We start from the raw sequence: 15,967 nt of genomic DNA on the forward strand, positions 1-15,967 counted from the left end.
CCACTGTTATTCAACATCATGTTGGAGGTTCTAGCCAGAGCAATTAGACAAGAAAAAGAAATACAAGGCATCAAAATCGGAAAGGAAGAAGTAAAACTATCACTATTTGCAGACAATATGATACTATACGTCGAAAACCCAGAAAAATCCACAACAAAACTACTAGAGCTAATAAATGAGTACAGCAAAGTAGCAGGTTACAAGATCAACATTCAAAAATCTGTAGCATTTCTATACACTAGCAATGAACAAGCTGAGGGGGAAATCAAGAAACGAATTCCATTTACAATTGCAACTCAAAGAATAAAATACTTAGGAATAAATTTAACTAAAGAGACAAAAGACCTATACAAAGAAAACTACAAAGAACTGTTAAAAGAAATCACAGAAGACCTAAACAGATGGAAGGGCATACTGTGTTCATGGATTGGAAGACTAAATATAGTTAAGATGTCAGTTCTACCTAAATTGATTTACAGATTCAACACAATACCAATCAAAATCCCAACAACTTATTTTTCAGAAATAGAAAAACCAATAAGCAAATTTATCTGGAAGGGCAGGGTGCCCCGAATTGCTAAAAGTATCTTGAGGAAAAAAAAACGAAGCTGGAGGTCTCACGCTGCCTGACTTTAAGGCATATTATGAAGCCACAGTGGTCAAAACAGCATGGTATTGGCATAAAGATAGATATATCGACCAATGGAATCGAATAGAGTGCTCAGATATAGACCCTCTCATCTATGGACATTTGATCTTTGATAAGGCAGTCAAGCCAACTCACCTGGGACAGAACAGTCTCTTCAATAAATGGTGCCTAGAGAACTGGATATCTATATGCAAAAGAATGAAAGAGGACCCGTATCTCACACCCTATACAAAAGTTAACTCAAAATGGATCAAAGATCTAAACATTAGGTCTAAGACCATAAAACAGTTAGAGGAAAATGTAGGGAGATATCTTATGAATCTTACAATTGGAGGCGGTTTTATGGACCTTAAACCTAAAGCAAGAGCACTGAAGAAAGAAAGAAATGGGAGCTCCTCAAAATTGAACACTTTTGTGCATCAAAGAACTTCATCAAGAAAGTAGAAAGACAGCCTACACAATGGGAGACAATATTTGGAAACAACATATCAGATAAAGGTCTAGTATCCAGAATTTATAAAGACATTGTTCAACTCAACAACAAAAAGACAGCCAACCCAATTACAAAATGGGAAAAAGACTTGAACAGACACCACTCAGAAGAGGAAATACAAATGGCCAAAAGGCACATGAAGAGATGCTCAATGTCCCTGGCCATTAGAGAAATGCAAATCAAAACCACAATGAGATATTATCTCACACCCACCAGAATGGCCATTATCAACAAAACAGAAAATGACAAGTGCTGGAGAGGATGCGGAGAAAGAGGCACACTTACCCACTGTTGGTGGGAATGTCAAATGGTGCAACCACTGTGGAAGGCAGTTTGGCGGTTCCTCAAAAAGCTGAATATAGAATTGCCATATGACCCAGCAATACCATTGCTAGGTATCTACTCAGAGGACTTAAGGACAAAGACACAAACGGACATTTGCACACCAATGTTTATAGCAGCATTATTTACAATTGCAAAGAGATGGAAACAGCCAAAATGTCCATCAACAGACGAATGGCTAAACAAACTGTGGTATATACATATGATGGAATATTATGCAGTTTTAAGAAAGAATAAACTTATGAAGCATGTAATAACATGGATGGACCTAGAGAACATTATGCTGAGTGAGACTAGCCAAAAACTAAAGGACAAATACTGTATGGTCCCACTGTTGTGAACCGACATTAGAGAATAAACTTGGAATATGTCATTGGTAACAGAGACCATCAGGAGATAGAAATAGGGTAAGATAATGGGTAATCGGAGCTGAAGGGATACAGACTGTGCAACAAGATTGGATACAAAAACTCAGAAATGGACAGCACAATACTACCTAATTGTAATGTAATTATGTTAAAACACTGAATGAAGCTGCATCTGAGGTATAGTTTTTTTTATTATTTATTTTTTTCATTTTTAAATTTTTTTTTAATTTTTTTCTCTTTATTATCGTTTTATTTCTTTTTCTGTTGTCTTTCTATTTCTTTTTCTAAATCGATGCAAATGTACTAAGAAATGATGAATATGCATCTATGTGATGATATTAAGAATTACTGATTGTATATGTAGAATGGAATGATTTTTAAATGTTGTTAGTTAATTTTTTTAATTAATAAAAAAGTTCATGTAGTATATTGATAGATTTTATTAATAAAAATTTTTTTTAAGACACATTCCCTACTGTCTTATGTACAAACATTTCCCAATGTTTTGCATTGGAAAAAATACTACATATTAAAAACTAAATGGAGCATATAATTGTAGGAGATCAAAGGAAGGACTACTAAATGGGAACCAGAGTACAATGAAAAAATTTTTAAAGGATAAAATTTTTAAATACTAAATACTAAAAGTATTGGGTGGCTGGTAGAGTTTATTTTGCTTTTGAAAGTCATGTCATAAAGGATAAAAATTTAAATATTAAATACTAAAAGTATTGGGTGGCTGCTAGAGTTTATTTTGCTTTTGAAAGTCATGTCATAGTGGACATTTGTTAATTGTGGTCCCAGCATCCCTAAAGGCCATTGTCAGCCATGGATTTAGGTGGGGTTGCCTATCAGTTCCTGGGATAGACCTTGATTTCTTAAATATAACGTATACTCGTGAAGATTGATTCAGGAATGGACACATTGATGAAGAGATAGCTGTTAAGACTACTAAGCTTGGTAAACAAGACTCTTTTTAGTTGGACAAGAATAAGCAAGGAGCCATTTACAGAACAGATAAGAAAAGAGACTGCCTGAAAAGGGAATAAATACTGAAGAGGCAAAGCAGCAAAAATGGAGAGATAAGCTCTTGAAACAACATTGAACCCAGAAGTCAAGTTATACTTCAGGGTCATAAGTGCAAACAACATCTTTTTATTGGAAGCAGACTGAACTAGGTGAGTTATATTTGCAACCTAGAGAGAGCTAACATACTTATTTAAAAATTAATAGAAATGAAACCTAGAGAAATGCATATCTCTGAACTCTCCCCCAAAACACAAGCATGTTTAATACCAACATAAACTTCCCAAATGATAAGAAAGGGTATAAAATAAATCCACTATCATGTTACATATAAAAATGTGCCAAAAAATTCTTTCGAGAGCAAATCTAGATGAAACTGTTTTGTAAATAAAATGAGGACTAAGGTAAGACTTAGAAAGCTCCTGTTTTAATATACTGTTGTCCACTGAGTGCAGAGAATCTGATAAGAAATAAACACACATTAGAATAACATAAGGGTCAAGCCCTGTGGAGACTTTTTAAAGGAGAAAATACAATGAATGAAAGTTATTTAGATTTGAAATGACACTGACTCTATTATGCATGAACATCAAATGAAAATTGAAGAAGGGGGACAGATAATCTATTCAACATCTGAATGATACTTTAACAAATATTTGCAAATTACCATGCTCATATCTTTTAATTCTTTACATTTCCAGCCATTATTATATGTTAAGGCCAGAAAGCCTTGACTAAGCAGGATGAATTTTAAACCTGGGAATGGAGGAAGTAAGGTTCTAGTTAATATAGTGATCTGTCTTACCAAGTAAACCAAAAAAAGTAATTTTTTGCATCAATTTTTAAAAAAATCACTTAAAAATACATATACCAGAACATTTAATTTCATCACTTTCCCATCAATACACAAGTTACGATGTGTGTTTAATGACTGCATTGGCCATTTCCATTGATCTGTGGAAAAGTTTTTCCACTAGAGGTTCCCATGTGTCATTTTCCTCGCCAGACTTAGCTTACTTTCAGCTTATAAAATCACCTCTTCTATTTGGTCACTCTGAAGCTGGCTAGTTCTAATTAGATGTCAATTTTTTTTAACATCTTGCTCTACTTTAACCACACCCAGCTTCTCATCTGTAATCTGTTCTGTAAACTTTCTCTATGCCGCACTTAGGGATTTGTTCAAGAGCATGAAGGATCTTTGTGTACAATATTCTTAACCTCCTGTGTGAGGTATCGCTTACAGTCAATGCCACAAGGCCATTGTTCTTCAGTAAATCCATTATGACCACGCAGACCTAAATTACATTTTTTCAAATTTTTGAAATAATTACAGATAATACAGAAAAATTATAATTCTTGTGAGTTATAGATTCACAAGAAGTTACAAAAATTGTACCCTTCATCCAGTTTCCCATCGCATACAGTACAAGATCAAAACCAGAAACTTGACAGTGATAGAACATATATAACCACAAACTACACATCTATACTATGTATCACACATCATGCCATACTGTAACACCTATCTTATCACATATGTAGATCTGTGTAACCACTGCTGCCATCAAAACAGAACTATTCCATCATAACAAAGATCTCCCCTGTGCTATCCCATTATAGTCATACCCACTCCCTCCCTGCCACCGGTAAAGCAAGTCTCCTGTCACAACACTTAGTCTTCCTAAATGAGATGGCTGTGATTTTCTATTTGAATCTGATCTAGCCTACTTCATTTTTGTAAAATTCAATCCCTATCCTTGAGCTGATGTCATAACCCACTAGTAGGTCCTGATTTTCAATTCTACAAACACTGCAATAACTCTGAACCTGTAGGTTTATTTCTTTAACTTGAGATCATGGTTTGAAGAGTACTAACACACAGTGAATTTCCTTTTCTTATCATAGTTGCTCATTTTTGGTGATCTCAAGTTTGCTGTGCCCTTTCTTAGCTGCCTCTAAGGTCTTTTTAGCTTTCCAGGTTTTAAACCCTTTTCTCAGATCACTGAGCAATGGCCAGACCCTGATAAATAATTTATTATTCCAACACAAAGGAAACAGATTTGCAAAATGGGATTTCAATTTATTAATTCACCTTGAGATTTATAATGATACAAGAGGTTTGTTTCAATCAAATAACAGTAAAAAGCAGAAAAAGTCTTCTCTAAGAAAATCGAAATACAGGGTTGCATGGTAAATGCAGATATCAAAAGAAGGGGTAGTGGATAACCTACAGCGCTTTTCATCACCCTTCGTCTGTACACCTGAAAAGTTTACTCCTGCCCTCCGGTATCAATTCCTGCCCTTTACACTTCTGAAGAACACTGACGGAATTGCTATTCTTCAACTGTCTTTTTCCTGACACCAGGGGAAGAGATGGGGGTAGATGGTCAATTTAATTTTAACACTTAAAATCACCTCTTGAGCTTATGCTACTTTTCTCGAATATCTCAGAATAAATAACCTGATAAATATACCTTTAGTTTGGATTTCACAAATATTTAGCAACATGGGAAGAACACCTGTTCTTATACAGTGTGATTTTACTTTTGGCTTTCCTCTTCAGATGAGCTAAAGTAACATGCCATGAAGGCTTTGCATCCAACTTTATTTCTAGTACATATCATCTTGTAAAGACAGTCTTTTCTGGATAGGCCCGAAGTGATTATCAACAGACCTCCGGAATTTGGGTCCCTTCTTGGTATCTTAACAGCGAGGGCCATTATGTTTAAGGACCCGGATCTAGTTTGATACAGGGGGAAATGTCTACTCTTCATCTCTGCAGAAAAACGGAATAACTATAGAATTCAGGGCCCCTGATGTGCAAATGGCACGTTCACGTTCTTCCCCGTCTCTATATCTTGTTGGAGCCTCCCGAGTTTCCAAAGGGCTCTCTTCGGAACGCCGGCTGGTTCAAAAAGTCCATTTCATTCCCGCAGCAGGATCGGGTGGCGGCTGCGGAAGGCTCGGTCTGTGCGCACTTCACTGGCAGTCCTCGCAGTCCCGACCTGGGGCCTGAGGCCCGGGTTCAGAGCCCGCACCCGGTGGCTGCGCCAGCACCGACCCGAGCGCAGCACCCTTGCCCCTGTTCGCCGCCCCGCCGCGCCCCAGCGCCGGACGCTCCGTCTCCCATAGGCGCGCAGCGGCCATGGCGGCCAAGAAGATCCCGGCCTTGGCGAGGGCCCCGCTTGGGAGGCCACCTCCCGCTGCCCTGCTACCAAAACCTTTCCGGCTCAGCACAGGGTTCCGACAGCCCCTCAGCTTAACCCTCTGCTCTGCTTCCGAGGGAGACCGCGGCAGTTTTAGGCCCGGCTCGCCAAGCAGGCCCGAGACGGAGCGACCGGCGAGCGAAGAGTTAACCGCGGCGGAGCTACGGATCGCGGAGCTGCACGCGGCCGCCTGCGCGGTGAGGGCCCCTCCTGCCCGCCCCGCCCCGCGTCGCGTCGCGCGGCCGGGGGTGGTCAGTGCGCCTGCGCGTGCGGGGCCGCTCTGGGAGCCGCGGCTGCGGTGCAGCCAGAGTAGGTTCTGAGAGGCAGCGGTCCTGCCTCTGGCCTCCGGTACGCGCGCACCTTTCCCGCTTGCGACTCTTGGAAACTGGCCTCAATTTCAGTTCCGGAAAAAGTGTTTACTCTTTATCTGCCCAGAATGTCTGTGTGAATGTGACTCGTTTCCGATTAGCCTTCGAGCTAAACTCTTTCGCAGTGTAGGACCCATCAGCACCCTACTGTGTGTGTGTATGTGTCTTTGGGGAGAGGCGTTGTAAAATTGACGGAGGAGACGGTGGGGCAGCTCAGAAATCTCTGGAAAAAATATGTTGCTTGGTGAATGTTTTATTTGCATTGTAAGTTGAACGCCCTGCCGTCAGGTGATTTCAAAATGAAAAAAAAAAAAAAACACAAAACTCTGTCAACTTAATTTTAATTCACTTTCATTTTTGCTACCGCCCTGTGTGTTCCTTTTCTATCCACTCTAACGAAGAACGGTTGCAAGGAAACTTGAATGAGGGGTCTGAGTTCTTCCTAGAAATTCCTGAGCTGTGTTTTCTTCTACTTTGCCGACTTGACAGTTGGTTGTTAGCACCAGCATCTCCCCTCACAGTTTCTTACAGTTAAAACCACATGAGTTTAAAGGTAACATGCTTATATTTTTATTTCTTTTGCAAAAGTAAGAATGAGATCGAGAGAGCACGGTTGTAGTATAATAGAGATTTAAAAAAAAAAAAAAAAGCTATATGAGATCAACCCACTTATTAAACGGTGTGACCAGTACTTTGCTAGGACTACTGTTACCGCTGTGGCTTGAGTCAAAGGATAGAGAAGAAAACCTCGAAGGGTGCCTCAAGTTGATTCTTTTTCATTTATAGAAGACCCAGAGAACCCACTCTCTGACCCATTCAAGTGTTGAAGCTTCTGCATAAAATTCATCAGGAAATGACTGGCAGCTTTTGATTGTTCTTGTTTGGACTCTTCTTTTAAAGATGACATGTGCAATTTGTTCCCATACTCCACTATATTTAACTTTGGAAATAAGCGAGCAGTTTCATTCTTTTTAGAACAAATCCCGGTGGTGTGTAAGGACAGGTTCAGTCAGCCTGGGAAAGAGAAGGAACTTTCTTCTCACTCAGGGAATCCACACTTGTTTCATCAGTGTCAGTATCACAGGTTAAATGCCTGTCCAATACACCATAAGTAAACCCAATAACAAGCTTGTTGTTTTTCTTCTTCAACAAATCAGACCCCTCACAATGGGTCTGGTTTTCCACGCCTCAAGGCAGATAGCTCTCTTACCTTTCTCCCTGTGCTGATGTGCTTCACTGAACATCTTGCTCGCCAGTCAAACTGTCAGCACTGTTCCCGCATCTTTGTTGCCACCCTTACGGGAGGCTCATTTTCTGAGGACAAATTAAGTTTGTGTGGGCAGCCAACATGCTCAAAGGACATGCTCAATCAACATGGAAAGCAGACGAGCAGGCACAAGTGTAGAAGCAATCTGTTAGTTTTCTAGGTTGCCAGATAATTGCCCTCAGAAGACTCCCAGTAGCTATGAAAAGTGAAAAGAAGGCAGCTTCAGAGGTCCCACTGTTTGTTTTTGTTTTCTTTCCAGGTCTCCAAACACAGGCTCTGTAAATAAAGAAGTGAGGACCTAACAATTGGTCATTCTAAAGTAGTGTTCAGTGCTCATGGTTTCATGTAATCTTTTGTGATCCCAAAGGAATAGAGAGGCCGCTTAGACCAGCCTTGGGACTTGCTTGCCAGCCTACCTTTGCTGGAATTCCTTATAGTTCCTAGACTTGAACTTTATCTGTCCTTTTGCTCCACACTTTGTCCATAAAGCATAGGAGATTAAACCTAAACCAGCATAAGATAGCGTCTTTAAAGAAGATACCCTTTAAAAGTTTTCATGGCATAGGCAAAAACATGTCAGAGAACTGCAAGTTTTACATGAAAAGACTCTATACAACCGTGATACACTGAGTTACTACATAGTGTGTGTATATATATATATAAACCAGGGGAATGTTACACTAACAAAACTTAAGGCTAAGTAATATCAACTACATGGCCCAACTCCACAGCATAAAAAGCAGCATTATTTACTTTCACCTTCACACAAAGTAATTGGGACACTTTTAAAACTATATTTGAACTAGATGGAGTGGGCTTCCTTGGCATCTGTACTAGTGTAATAAAAGTTGCTTTTGATCATACTTGTGAAAACAGTGTTGATATGTTAAAACAATACTTCTTTTGCTTAAGAAATAGAGCTAACACTCCAAAAAACAGAAGAATGTAATATGTTCAGTGGAGCAATAAGTACATTATGAAGGTAAAGAAAAGTGTTCAGTAATAGCAAAGGCAATACTTTTTCTATAAGGACTGTTGGTTTTGATTAGCACCTTTTCTGTAACTTTAAATCATCATCCACATATTTCAAGGACTGAAATTGCAACTGCAGCTTCTGAGTGAAAGTTCATTTTCAGCCTCTTAAGCTCTTAAAATTATTTAAATCGCCTGTTATTAAGCCTGTTACTTAGAAACTGAATGAAAAATATCAGAGCAGTGGCTCCATAGTTATTGGGTATAGAGGGGTTCTTGTTTCTCCAGCAACTTCTCATTTTTCTCAAACTGTATATTTTCTCCTTATGTCATATAAAGCTTGATTGTTTACAGTGTCGGAATGCATTCCGTGTTTAATTGCAAGTGCCACTAAAATTGCCAGGAAGAAATTTAATATTTATTAAAGAAAATTTTTCAGTATTTTATGACCAGAAATTATGGTGAGGAGATATGCTAAACATTGGGATTAATGAATTGTTTCATTTTATTACTCTTCAGGCTGGCCAACTAAACTATGTGGATCCAGCTACTGGCTTTGTGGTGCTCACACGGCTTGCCCACTTGCAGAGAGGTGAATGTTGTGGCTCTGCTTGCAGACACGTGAGTAGCAAATTCTCGCATTACTGCAGCAGTTTGCGGTGCTTCTGTAACTTCGTAAATGCCTATTATTTGAAAAACAAGTCAAATAAAAAAACTAAATAGACTTTTCACAAGCTACTTTAGCTAAGGACAATGAAGTCCTTAGGGTCGACATAGGACCTTTAAAATTAATGGAATTTTGTAGCATTTCACTGTGAGCATCCTTTCCTTGTAATGCTGTGATTTGAAATTCACAGGAATGCTTTATTACCAGGAAATGTTTCATGAGGTTTCAAATAAGTTACATTCACTAGGCAAAACAAACCCGGCAGGAAAAGAAATCCAGCATTTTCTGTATTATTAGCTAAACAGAAATTTGCCCAGCATTGAAATGTGTTCTCCTTTAGATGATAATGATTTTCTTTCTTTTCCTCCCTTCATCCCTCTATCCCTTTTTCTCTATGTGGCTGTTTTCTAGTCTGTCTTTAAAATAACTAAATTAGTGTTGTACATTTCCTAAAATGTCTATTTCAATGGATACATCTCTGTGTTCATTAATTAGGATTACTGACTAATCTCTACTTATTTTGAGCAAAAATTAAATGGGAATAGGTTCTTCACTATTACTTTTAAAACCATAGAGATAAAGTAAATTGTAATAGGGTTAAGGTTATGAACATGTAACAACCTCTATTAAAGAACACTTTACTTAGATGACCTTAAAATAAAACTCAAATTCTTGCTTCTGTGGGAAAAAAATAGTGACAACCTTTCTATAAAGATGTCTGTGAAAAGGCTTACTTTCATCACTTTTCTGAAAACCAGTCATGAATATGAAAGTCTATATTTTGGACCAAGGAGAAGATTGTTATTTCCTTTAACTGACCCACTTTAATTCAAGAATAAACATTAAACGCATGTATTAACTGTAGCCAGTATTGAAAAATTAAGCTTTCAAAATTATGATGTTCTTACCTGTACCACTAGCTTGTTCTGATCAAATGCAGAAGAGTTTTGCATAAATTGAGGGCTTGGGGGTTTTCTGAGTGTATTTTGAGAGTAGAATTCTTAAAGTTGGAAAGATGCATTTAGGAAGTGGTTCTTGAACTCTAATTAGGACCATTTGCCCGAGGTTGCCATTCTCCTCTGAGTCTGCAGGACTCGATAGAGCAAATGATCTGTATAACATTATTAACAGTCTCTTTTTTTCACCACAAGCAATGTTGTATTTTTTCCCAAGATGATTGTTAAGTAATTCAGTAATTATTTGTTTTATTTCTTCTGCAGTGTCCATTTGGTCAAGTCAATGTTAAAGATCCATCTAAAAAGAAGCACTTCAATTCATATTTTTATGTTTGATGATTATCTCTGTTCTTGTTTAATTGAACCTATATTTTTAAAATAAAAACATCATCAAGAGTTGTTCTCCATATGGTTAGTACTTGAATACTAGTTTAATCTTGAGCACATATATTAAAAGAACAATAAAATAAAAAGCTAGCAAGTATTTTGTGTTTCTAAAGTGGCACATTGATAATTATTTTCCTTTCCTTTTGCTTCATTATCAGACACATATGTTGAAGAAAGAAAATAATGACTGTTCTGTTAAATAAATAGTAGCAATCGGGTCACATTAGCAGCTCTTGCTTTTTCATATAGCTTCAGTTCTACTGTTTTCTCTTCACATTAGCAATCCAAGGGACATTGCTAGCAAATAGAAGAGTTTGAATACATTCTTCATTTTCTTTATATCTTGAGCTATAAAGAGAGTGATATGATGTTATAGTGACAGCATATGAATGCCCAAGAAGTACCATCCTGAATCAAGAAATACTCTCATTTTCCATCTGTTCTCTTACTAAAACTTTAAATCATTCTGACTTGGAGGTCAAGCTGCTGAACATGCCCTGCTTAAACCACTCTTTCCTCTCTCCCACACTTTTCCCTCCTTCATTTATTTTGGCATTTCCCAGGCAAATATACCTTGGATCATTTTGTTAATGTCCCACCCACTCCATTCACTGCAGTGATGCCTATGGGCATCAGTCTCCAACCCAGATCAGGAGTTCACAGGTTCTTCTCAGCTGCCCTCTGAGAATGGTGGGGGTAGGGGGTGGGGGGCACAGCTGCTTCTGTTCTTCCCGGGGCGTCCTTTCCTTCACAGTATAAGGTGTTCAATAAAATGAGGCTGCCGACTTGGAAGGCTGGTTTTGCCAAGGGCTGACCTTCAGCCTTTTCCCCCAGTGGAATCAGAAAGGTTGTGAACATCTCAGGGGATTGCCTTAAGCTCTGCCTCTGATTCAGCCTGAATAGAGCAACTAAAAGGTTTTGGTGACTTTGCCCATGTTTACTTCAAAATAAAAGCCCTTCTAAACTGTGAAATAATTGAACAAAGTCCAGAAAGGTTGTAATTTTTCCCTTGGTTGCTTTTTAAATAATGTCAAATATTAAATTGTTCCCAAAAATTGTTGGCAGTTTTGGTGCCCTAGTTTTGCTGGTACTCTAATCATGGTGCCCTAAGCAACACTACCCTTGGGTCCTGTTCGGTGTCAGCAGCTTCCTTGAATGTAAAAGAGTAGTCTCTATGACCTGGCATTGTCCTATCCAGAAATTACTTTGAGGAGGGGAGTAGGGGGAGAGGATAAACATTGTGATTCTACAGGCTGTGTTAGTCTTTCTAGAAGTGCTTATGGAATCCCAGAAGCCAGTTTCCTTTTCATTCTTAGGGCAAGTCACTAACCTATCGAGAGACGAATAAAACATATGGATTAAAAATAAATAACAGGGGGAACAAATGTTAAAATAAGCTTAGTAGATTGAAATGCTAGTGATCAATGAAAGGGAGGGGTAAGGGGTATGGTATATATGAATTTTTTTCTGTTTTCTTTTTATTTCTTTTTCTGAATTGATGTGATCATGATGATGAATATGCAACTATGTGATGATGTTGTGAGTTATTGATTATATAACAAGAATGGAATGATCATATGGTAAGAATGTTTGTGTTCATATGTGGTTATGTATCACAAATTAAAAAAATTAACTAACCTCATGTTTTTTCACCAGATTTGGTGATTACCAAGGCCATATTATGGGTGAAGTCTGGATGGTGCTTTCTTTAGCAGTCCTAGGAAAAAAATAAAGAAGTAAATGGAGACTTTGAGCACCATCTTTCTGGAAAAACAACGGAAAGAGGATGGGAAGTTCATTTTGAAAAGGGGCACCCATGTAAGGTGGTGTTTTGAGAAAGTCCCTTGGCAGGTCGATATTCATGGAATACATAGGATACTCGGTTCCTAGAAGCGGCTCTTGCCTTTCCCCAGTGCACTTCCTGCAATAGGGAACCGGACCAAGAAAAAAGGTCTGTGAACATCCATCACGGAGGACCTTTCTGCGGGGCGGGGCGATTGTGATTCTTCCTGGCAGAACTTCAAGCTTTGTGGGCAACAGCCCGTGCGCAAAGGACCCGCTGGGGGCGTGGAAGGTAGAGGGGATTCCGCCCTTACTCTTTCCTGCACGGGGTGCTAGAGAGACAGTGTCTGAAGTTCTCCCTGTGGTTCTGGAGAGATGCATGTGAACCATACGTCAAGGGTGGCGGCAGGGCGGGCGCTCCCACATTAAACACAATATGGCCACATAAATGGGTCTCACTGGAAGAGTTTAAGCTATCTTATATTCGCACGTTATAAAGTAAAAATTCGGGTTTCTTATTGGGTGTGTGCATACGAGCACATGTGAATGCTGAGAAATAGAGACTTCTCAATTTAAATCAACTTTGGGGCTGCTCGACTTTCAAGGTTTCTGGAGACTTCCTGTGCCCCAAGCTTTAATAGATCAAGGCAGAGTTTCTAGCACGGGATGACCCAAAGGAAACTGGGGGATCTTGCTGAGAGGGTTCCTAGAAAGAATCCTGCAGTCATGCTTCTTGCCTTTACTGGGTTGTCCTAACGGCAGGTGGATCAGAATGCACACACACACACACACACACACACACACACACACACACACACACACACACACACACACACACACACACCCTTCAGGAGCCGCGTAGGCCCCACTGAGTATGCGGAGTAAGGAAGGGACGGTCTATTATATAATTTATTCGAGTAAAACTTAGAGCATCGAAACTGGGTGTGTTTGGTACAGCGTCCCCAGGAAGGGGAGCCGCTGCCCGAGTCTGACCTTAATAAGTTGTACCAGCTCAGCCGCCGTTCTCCCCGGGCATTCTCAAAGTTGATTCAGCGCACACGGGTCCACCGCCGAGAGCCCGCTGGGGCTTAAATTTGTCTCCGGGCAAGGCTTACGGAGGACTCACTACCAGGCAAATGACATTTGGCGTCTTGCCTCCCTACAAATATTAACTGTAAGAAAACACCGCCCCTGACTAGCCCAGAACTAACCTCCCTCTCCACTCTTTGCCAACACCTGATATTTCATTTTTCCTACAATGGCTTGAGTTTATGGATTGGATCATGGTGGAGGATTTAAAACTCGGTGCTTCTTTTTTCATTGCAACAAATAAAGGGTGTTCCTGGATGCCAACATTATCCCCTCCCCTCAAGAGAAAAAAAAGTACGTGAATATTTAAATGTGTGGGGGTGGGGGTGGGGGGGAGGAAGGGGCAGTAAGCAAGCTCTTGCCCACCTCTGGGGAGCTTGATTTCCGAGATAAGGTTGTGAAGGACCAGGAGCTATCTTTAGCCAGAAACTGTGTTGTCTCTGGGAGGCCAGTCTTATCCTGGACCTCTGGATGTCCTGCTGTTTGCTGGGGCGCTCCCCTGTTCCGGGGGTGGGGAAGGAGGGGATGGTCTGACGCTAGCCCCAGTAAAACTTTGCAAGCCTGGGCTCAGTGATACAAGACCTCCAGACTCCCCCAAGCAATGAGTGTAAAATAGATTTTTAACCCAGGAATCATGGACTCTAGGAGGCTTAGTACATCTGTAACCACCTCATCCTTTCACCCGAAATGTTTATTCTAACGTGTGAGCTTTGTTGTGCGCTTCAGCGCGCGCGCGTAAAACGCAGGCTTTTACCAAATACCTGAAATAGTTCATGACCCAAAAGATGTTAAAAACTGCTGCTCTGGATAGGAATGAATGAGAGGACCCAAACATTTTCAGGTCGGTATCACCGTCCATTCATTTGCTCCACCACGAGCTTAGAAACTCAGCCTGGGCTTCCGGTCTGCAAAGACCGACGGAGATGTGGGGATTTTCCAAGGCAGATGGACCGAAATGGGCCAGATTGGATGGGGAGAGTCGAGAGGAGCAGTGGTTTAACAGGTAAACCGGTGGTACTGGTTAGCGAAGCCAAGTTTGCAATGAGAAAAGGAGGATTCTGTCCTGGGGATTCTAAGCGGCAATCTGGATTTGGGATGAAACAAGAAACCGGGAGACTCGGAATCCGCGGCTCCTGCTGGGTTCCTTACTACCTACAATGTGAGGCAGAGCTTGCGCGGCCAGCATGGAGGTGGCGCCGGCCCCTGCACAGCCCTGTGTCCACCCTTTCCTTGGCAGCTCTGAGACAGGGGCCTCCCCCATCCATCAGGGGCTCGGCCCCCGCAGCTGACTGGGAGCCACGGATAGTGGCGCTGGACCCGAGACTGCACCACCACTGAGACCAGTATCCTGGAGCCGCCAATCTCTCTACTCACCCCGCCCCCCTTACCCGACAGTGAAGGGCACACCGGGTGGGAGAGTGGGTTCGTAATTGGCTAGAAGCCCAGCTTCCGGGCTCTCCCTCCGCTTCCCAGCAGCCTGAGTCCGGGGTGGCCGCAGTCCCTCGGGAACCTGAAACCAGGTAACATCGCCACCGCCGCGTCCAGGGCCGGGACATCTTTCTGGTTGCTCGGGTTTGAGTCCGGGTCTTTTTCCCTAGGGTTAATCGCGAAACCCACCCAACCCCGCCGGACGGCTGGCGGCTGACCCGACTGCGGGCGAATCCGCTCTCAGAGCGCCCTAGAGCTCAGAGTGCTTCCCAAAGTGCTCCGGTTCCCGACGCCCAGAGCGCCTAGAGCGAAGGAAGGACTGGGAGGGGTAGGCGGGGATGAGGCTGGTGAGCAATCAATAGCTTAGCCCAGCTCCCCGTGGGAGTTGAGCCCATTCACCGTTCTGCAAGCACCAGCTGTCGGCAGCATCTTTAGGTGCCGGCTTGGGCTCCGGGAAGGCAAAGGCCCGCTGGGGGTCGGGAGACCAGGGCGCGCGGCGGGACTCCAGCTCCCGCGCTGCGCCCAACCCTCAAGATGCTCTCGGCTTTATGAGGTTCGGTTACGGCCGAGTCCTCCATTAACACCTTCCCTGGTTATGGAGAGGCTGGAAGGGCTGAACGTAGACTCAGAGCTTGTCTCTGGGCATCGGCCAACGTCTGTGCCTACTGGTCACCCCTTCCTCCTCCCCCTCCCAATTTGGAAGCATAAACAGAAAATAAAAGGCAGGTGGAGGGAGCTGTGGGTCAGAGGTGAAGGATTAAGGTCAATTCCAAGAGGTAGAGAGAAAGAGAGAGGGGTATTAATTTCCATCCAACGGTTTATTTGTTTGTTTGTTTATTTAAGCAGTGGGACCCTCAGTGAGACGCGGGGACTGGCCTGCACCTCTGGTCGCCGCCTCCCGCCCTCCCTCGCCGAGGGCCGGGTTCTTGGAGGTAACATCCCGACCTCAAGGTAGGATTCCGATGGG

At 41.7% G+C, this 15,967-nt stretch overlaps 1 protein-coding gene, 1 long non-coding RNA gene and 1 pseudogene across 3 annotated transcripts; 2 read left to right on the forward strand and 1 right to left on the reverse strand.

Annotated features, from left to right (window-relative positions):
• Positions 1 to 6,010, forward strand: part of LOC143680240 (replication protein A 70 kDa DNA-binding subunit-like) — a 130,843-nt pseudogene extending 124,833 nt beyond the window's left edge.
• Positions 5,820 to 10,812, forward strand: C4H1orf53 (chromosome 4 C1orf53 homolog). The gene is made up of 3 exons (XM_077155770.1): positions 5,820 to 6,281; positions 9,211 to 9,312; positions 10,579 to 10,812. The coding sequence occupies exons 1-3, from the start codon at positions 6,024 to 6,026 to the stop codon at positions 10,648 to 10,650; spliced, it is 432 nt and encodes a 143-aa protein (XP_077011885.1). The 5' UTR covers positions 5,820 to 6,023; the 3' UTR covers positions 10,651 to 10,812.
• LOC143678964 (uncharacterized) lies at positions 7,139 to 15,448 on the reverse strand. Of its 2 annotated transcripts, none has more exons than XR_013173503.1 (4): positions 14,961 to 15,448; positions 12,340 to 12,418; positions 10,267 to 10,679; positions 7,139 to 7,995 (listed from the first exon to the last, which is right to left on the reverse strand). It is a non-coding gene; the product is annotated as an uncharacterized LOC143678964 (long non-coding RNA). The 2 variants fall into 2 exon arrangements; XR_013173504.1 differs by having other exon boundaries at positions 10,267 to 11,049.
• Positions 15,449 to 15,967: the final 519 nt, after the last annotated feature.

The sequence above is a fragment of the Tamandua tetradactyla genome, chromosome 4 (assembly GCF_023851605.1).
Source record: "Tamandua tetradactyla isolate mTamTet1 chromosome 4, mTamTet1.pri, whole genome shotgun sequence".
NCBI lineage: Eukaryota > Metazoa > Chordata > Mammalia > Pilosa > Myrmecophagidae > Tamandua > Tamandua tetradactyla.

Coding starts and splice junctions, on each gene's coding strand:
- C4H1orf53 (XM_077155770.1), top strand. CDS start 6,024: ATGGCGGCCAAGAAGATCCCGGCCTTGGCGAGGGCCCCGCTTGGGAGG. Junction 6,282..9,210: donor TGCACGCGGCCGCCTGCGCG/GTGAGGGCCCCT, acceptor ATTACTCTTCAG/GCTGGCCAACTAAACTATGT. Junction 9,313..10,578: donor GTGGCTCTGCTTGCAGACAC/GTGAGTAGCAAA, acceptor TTTCTTCTGCAG/TGTCCATTTGGTCAAGTCAA.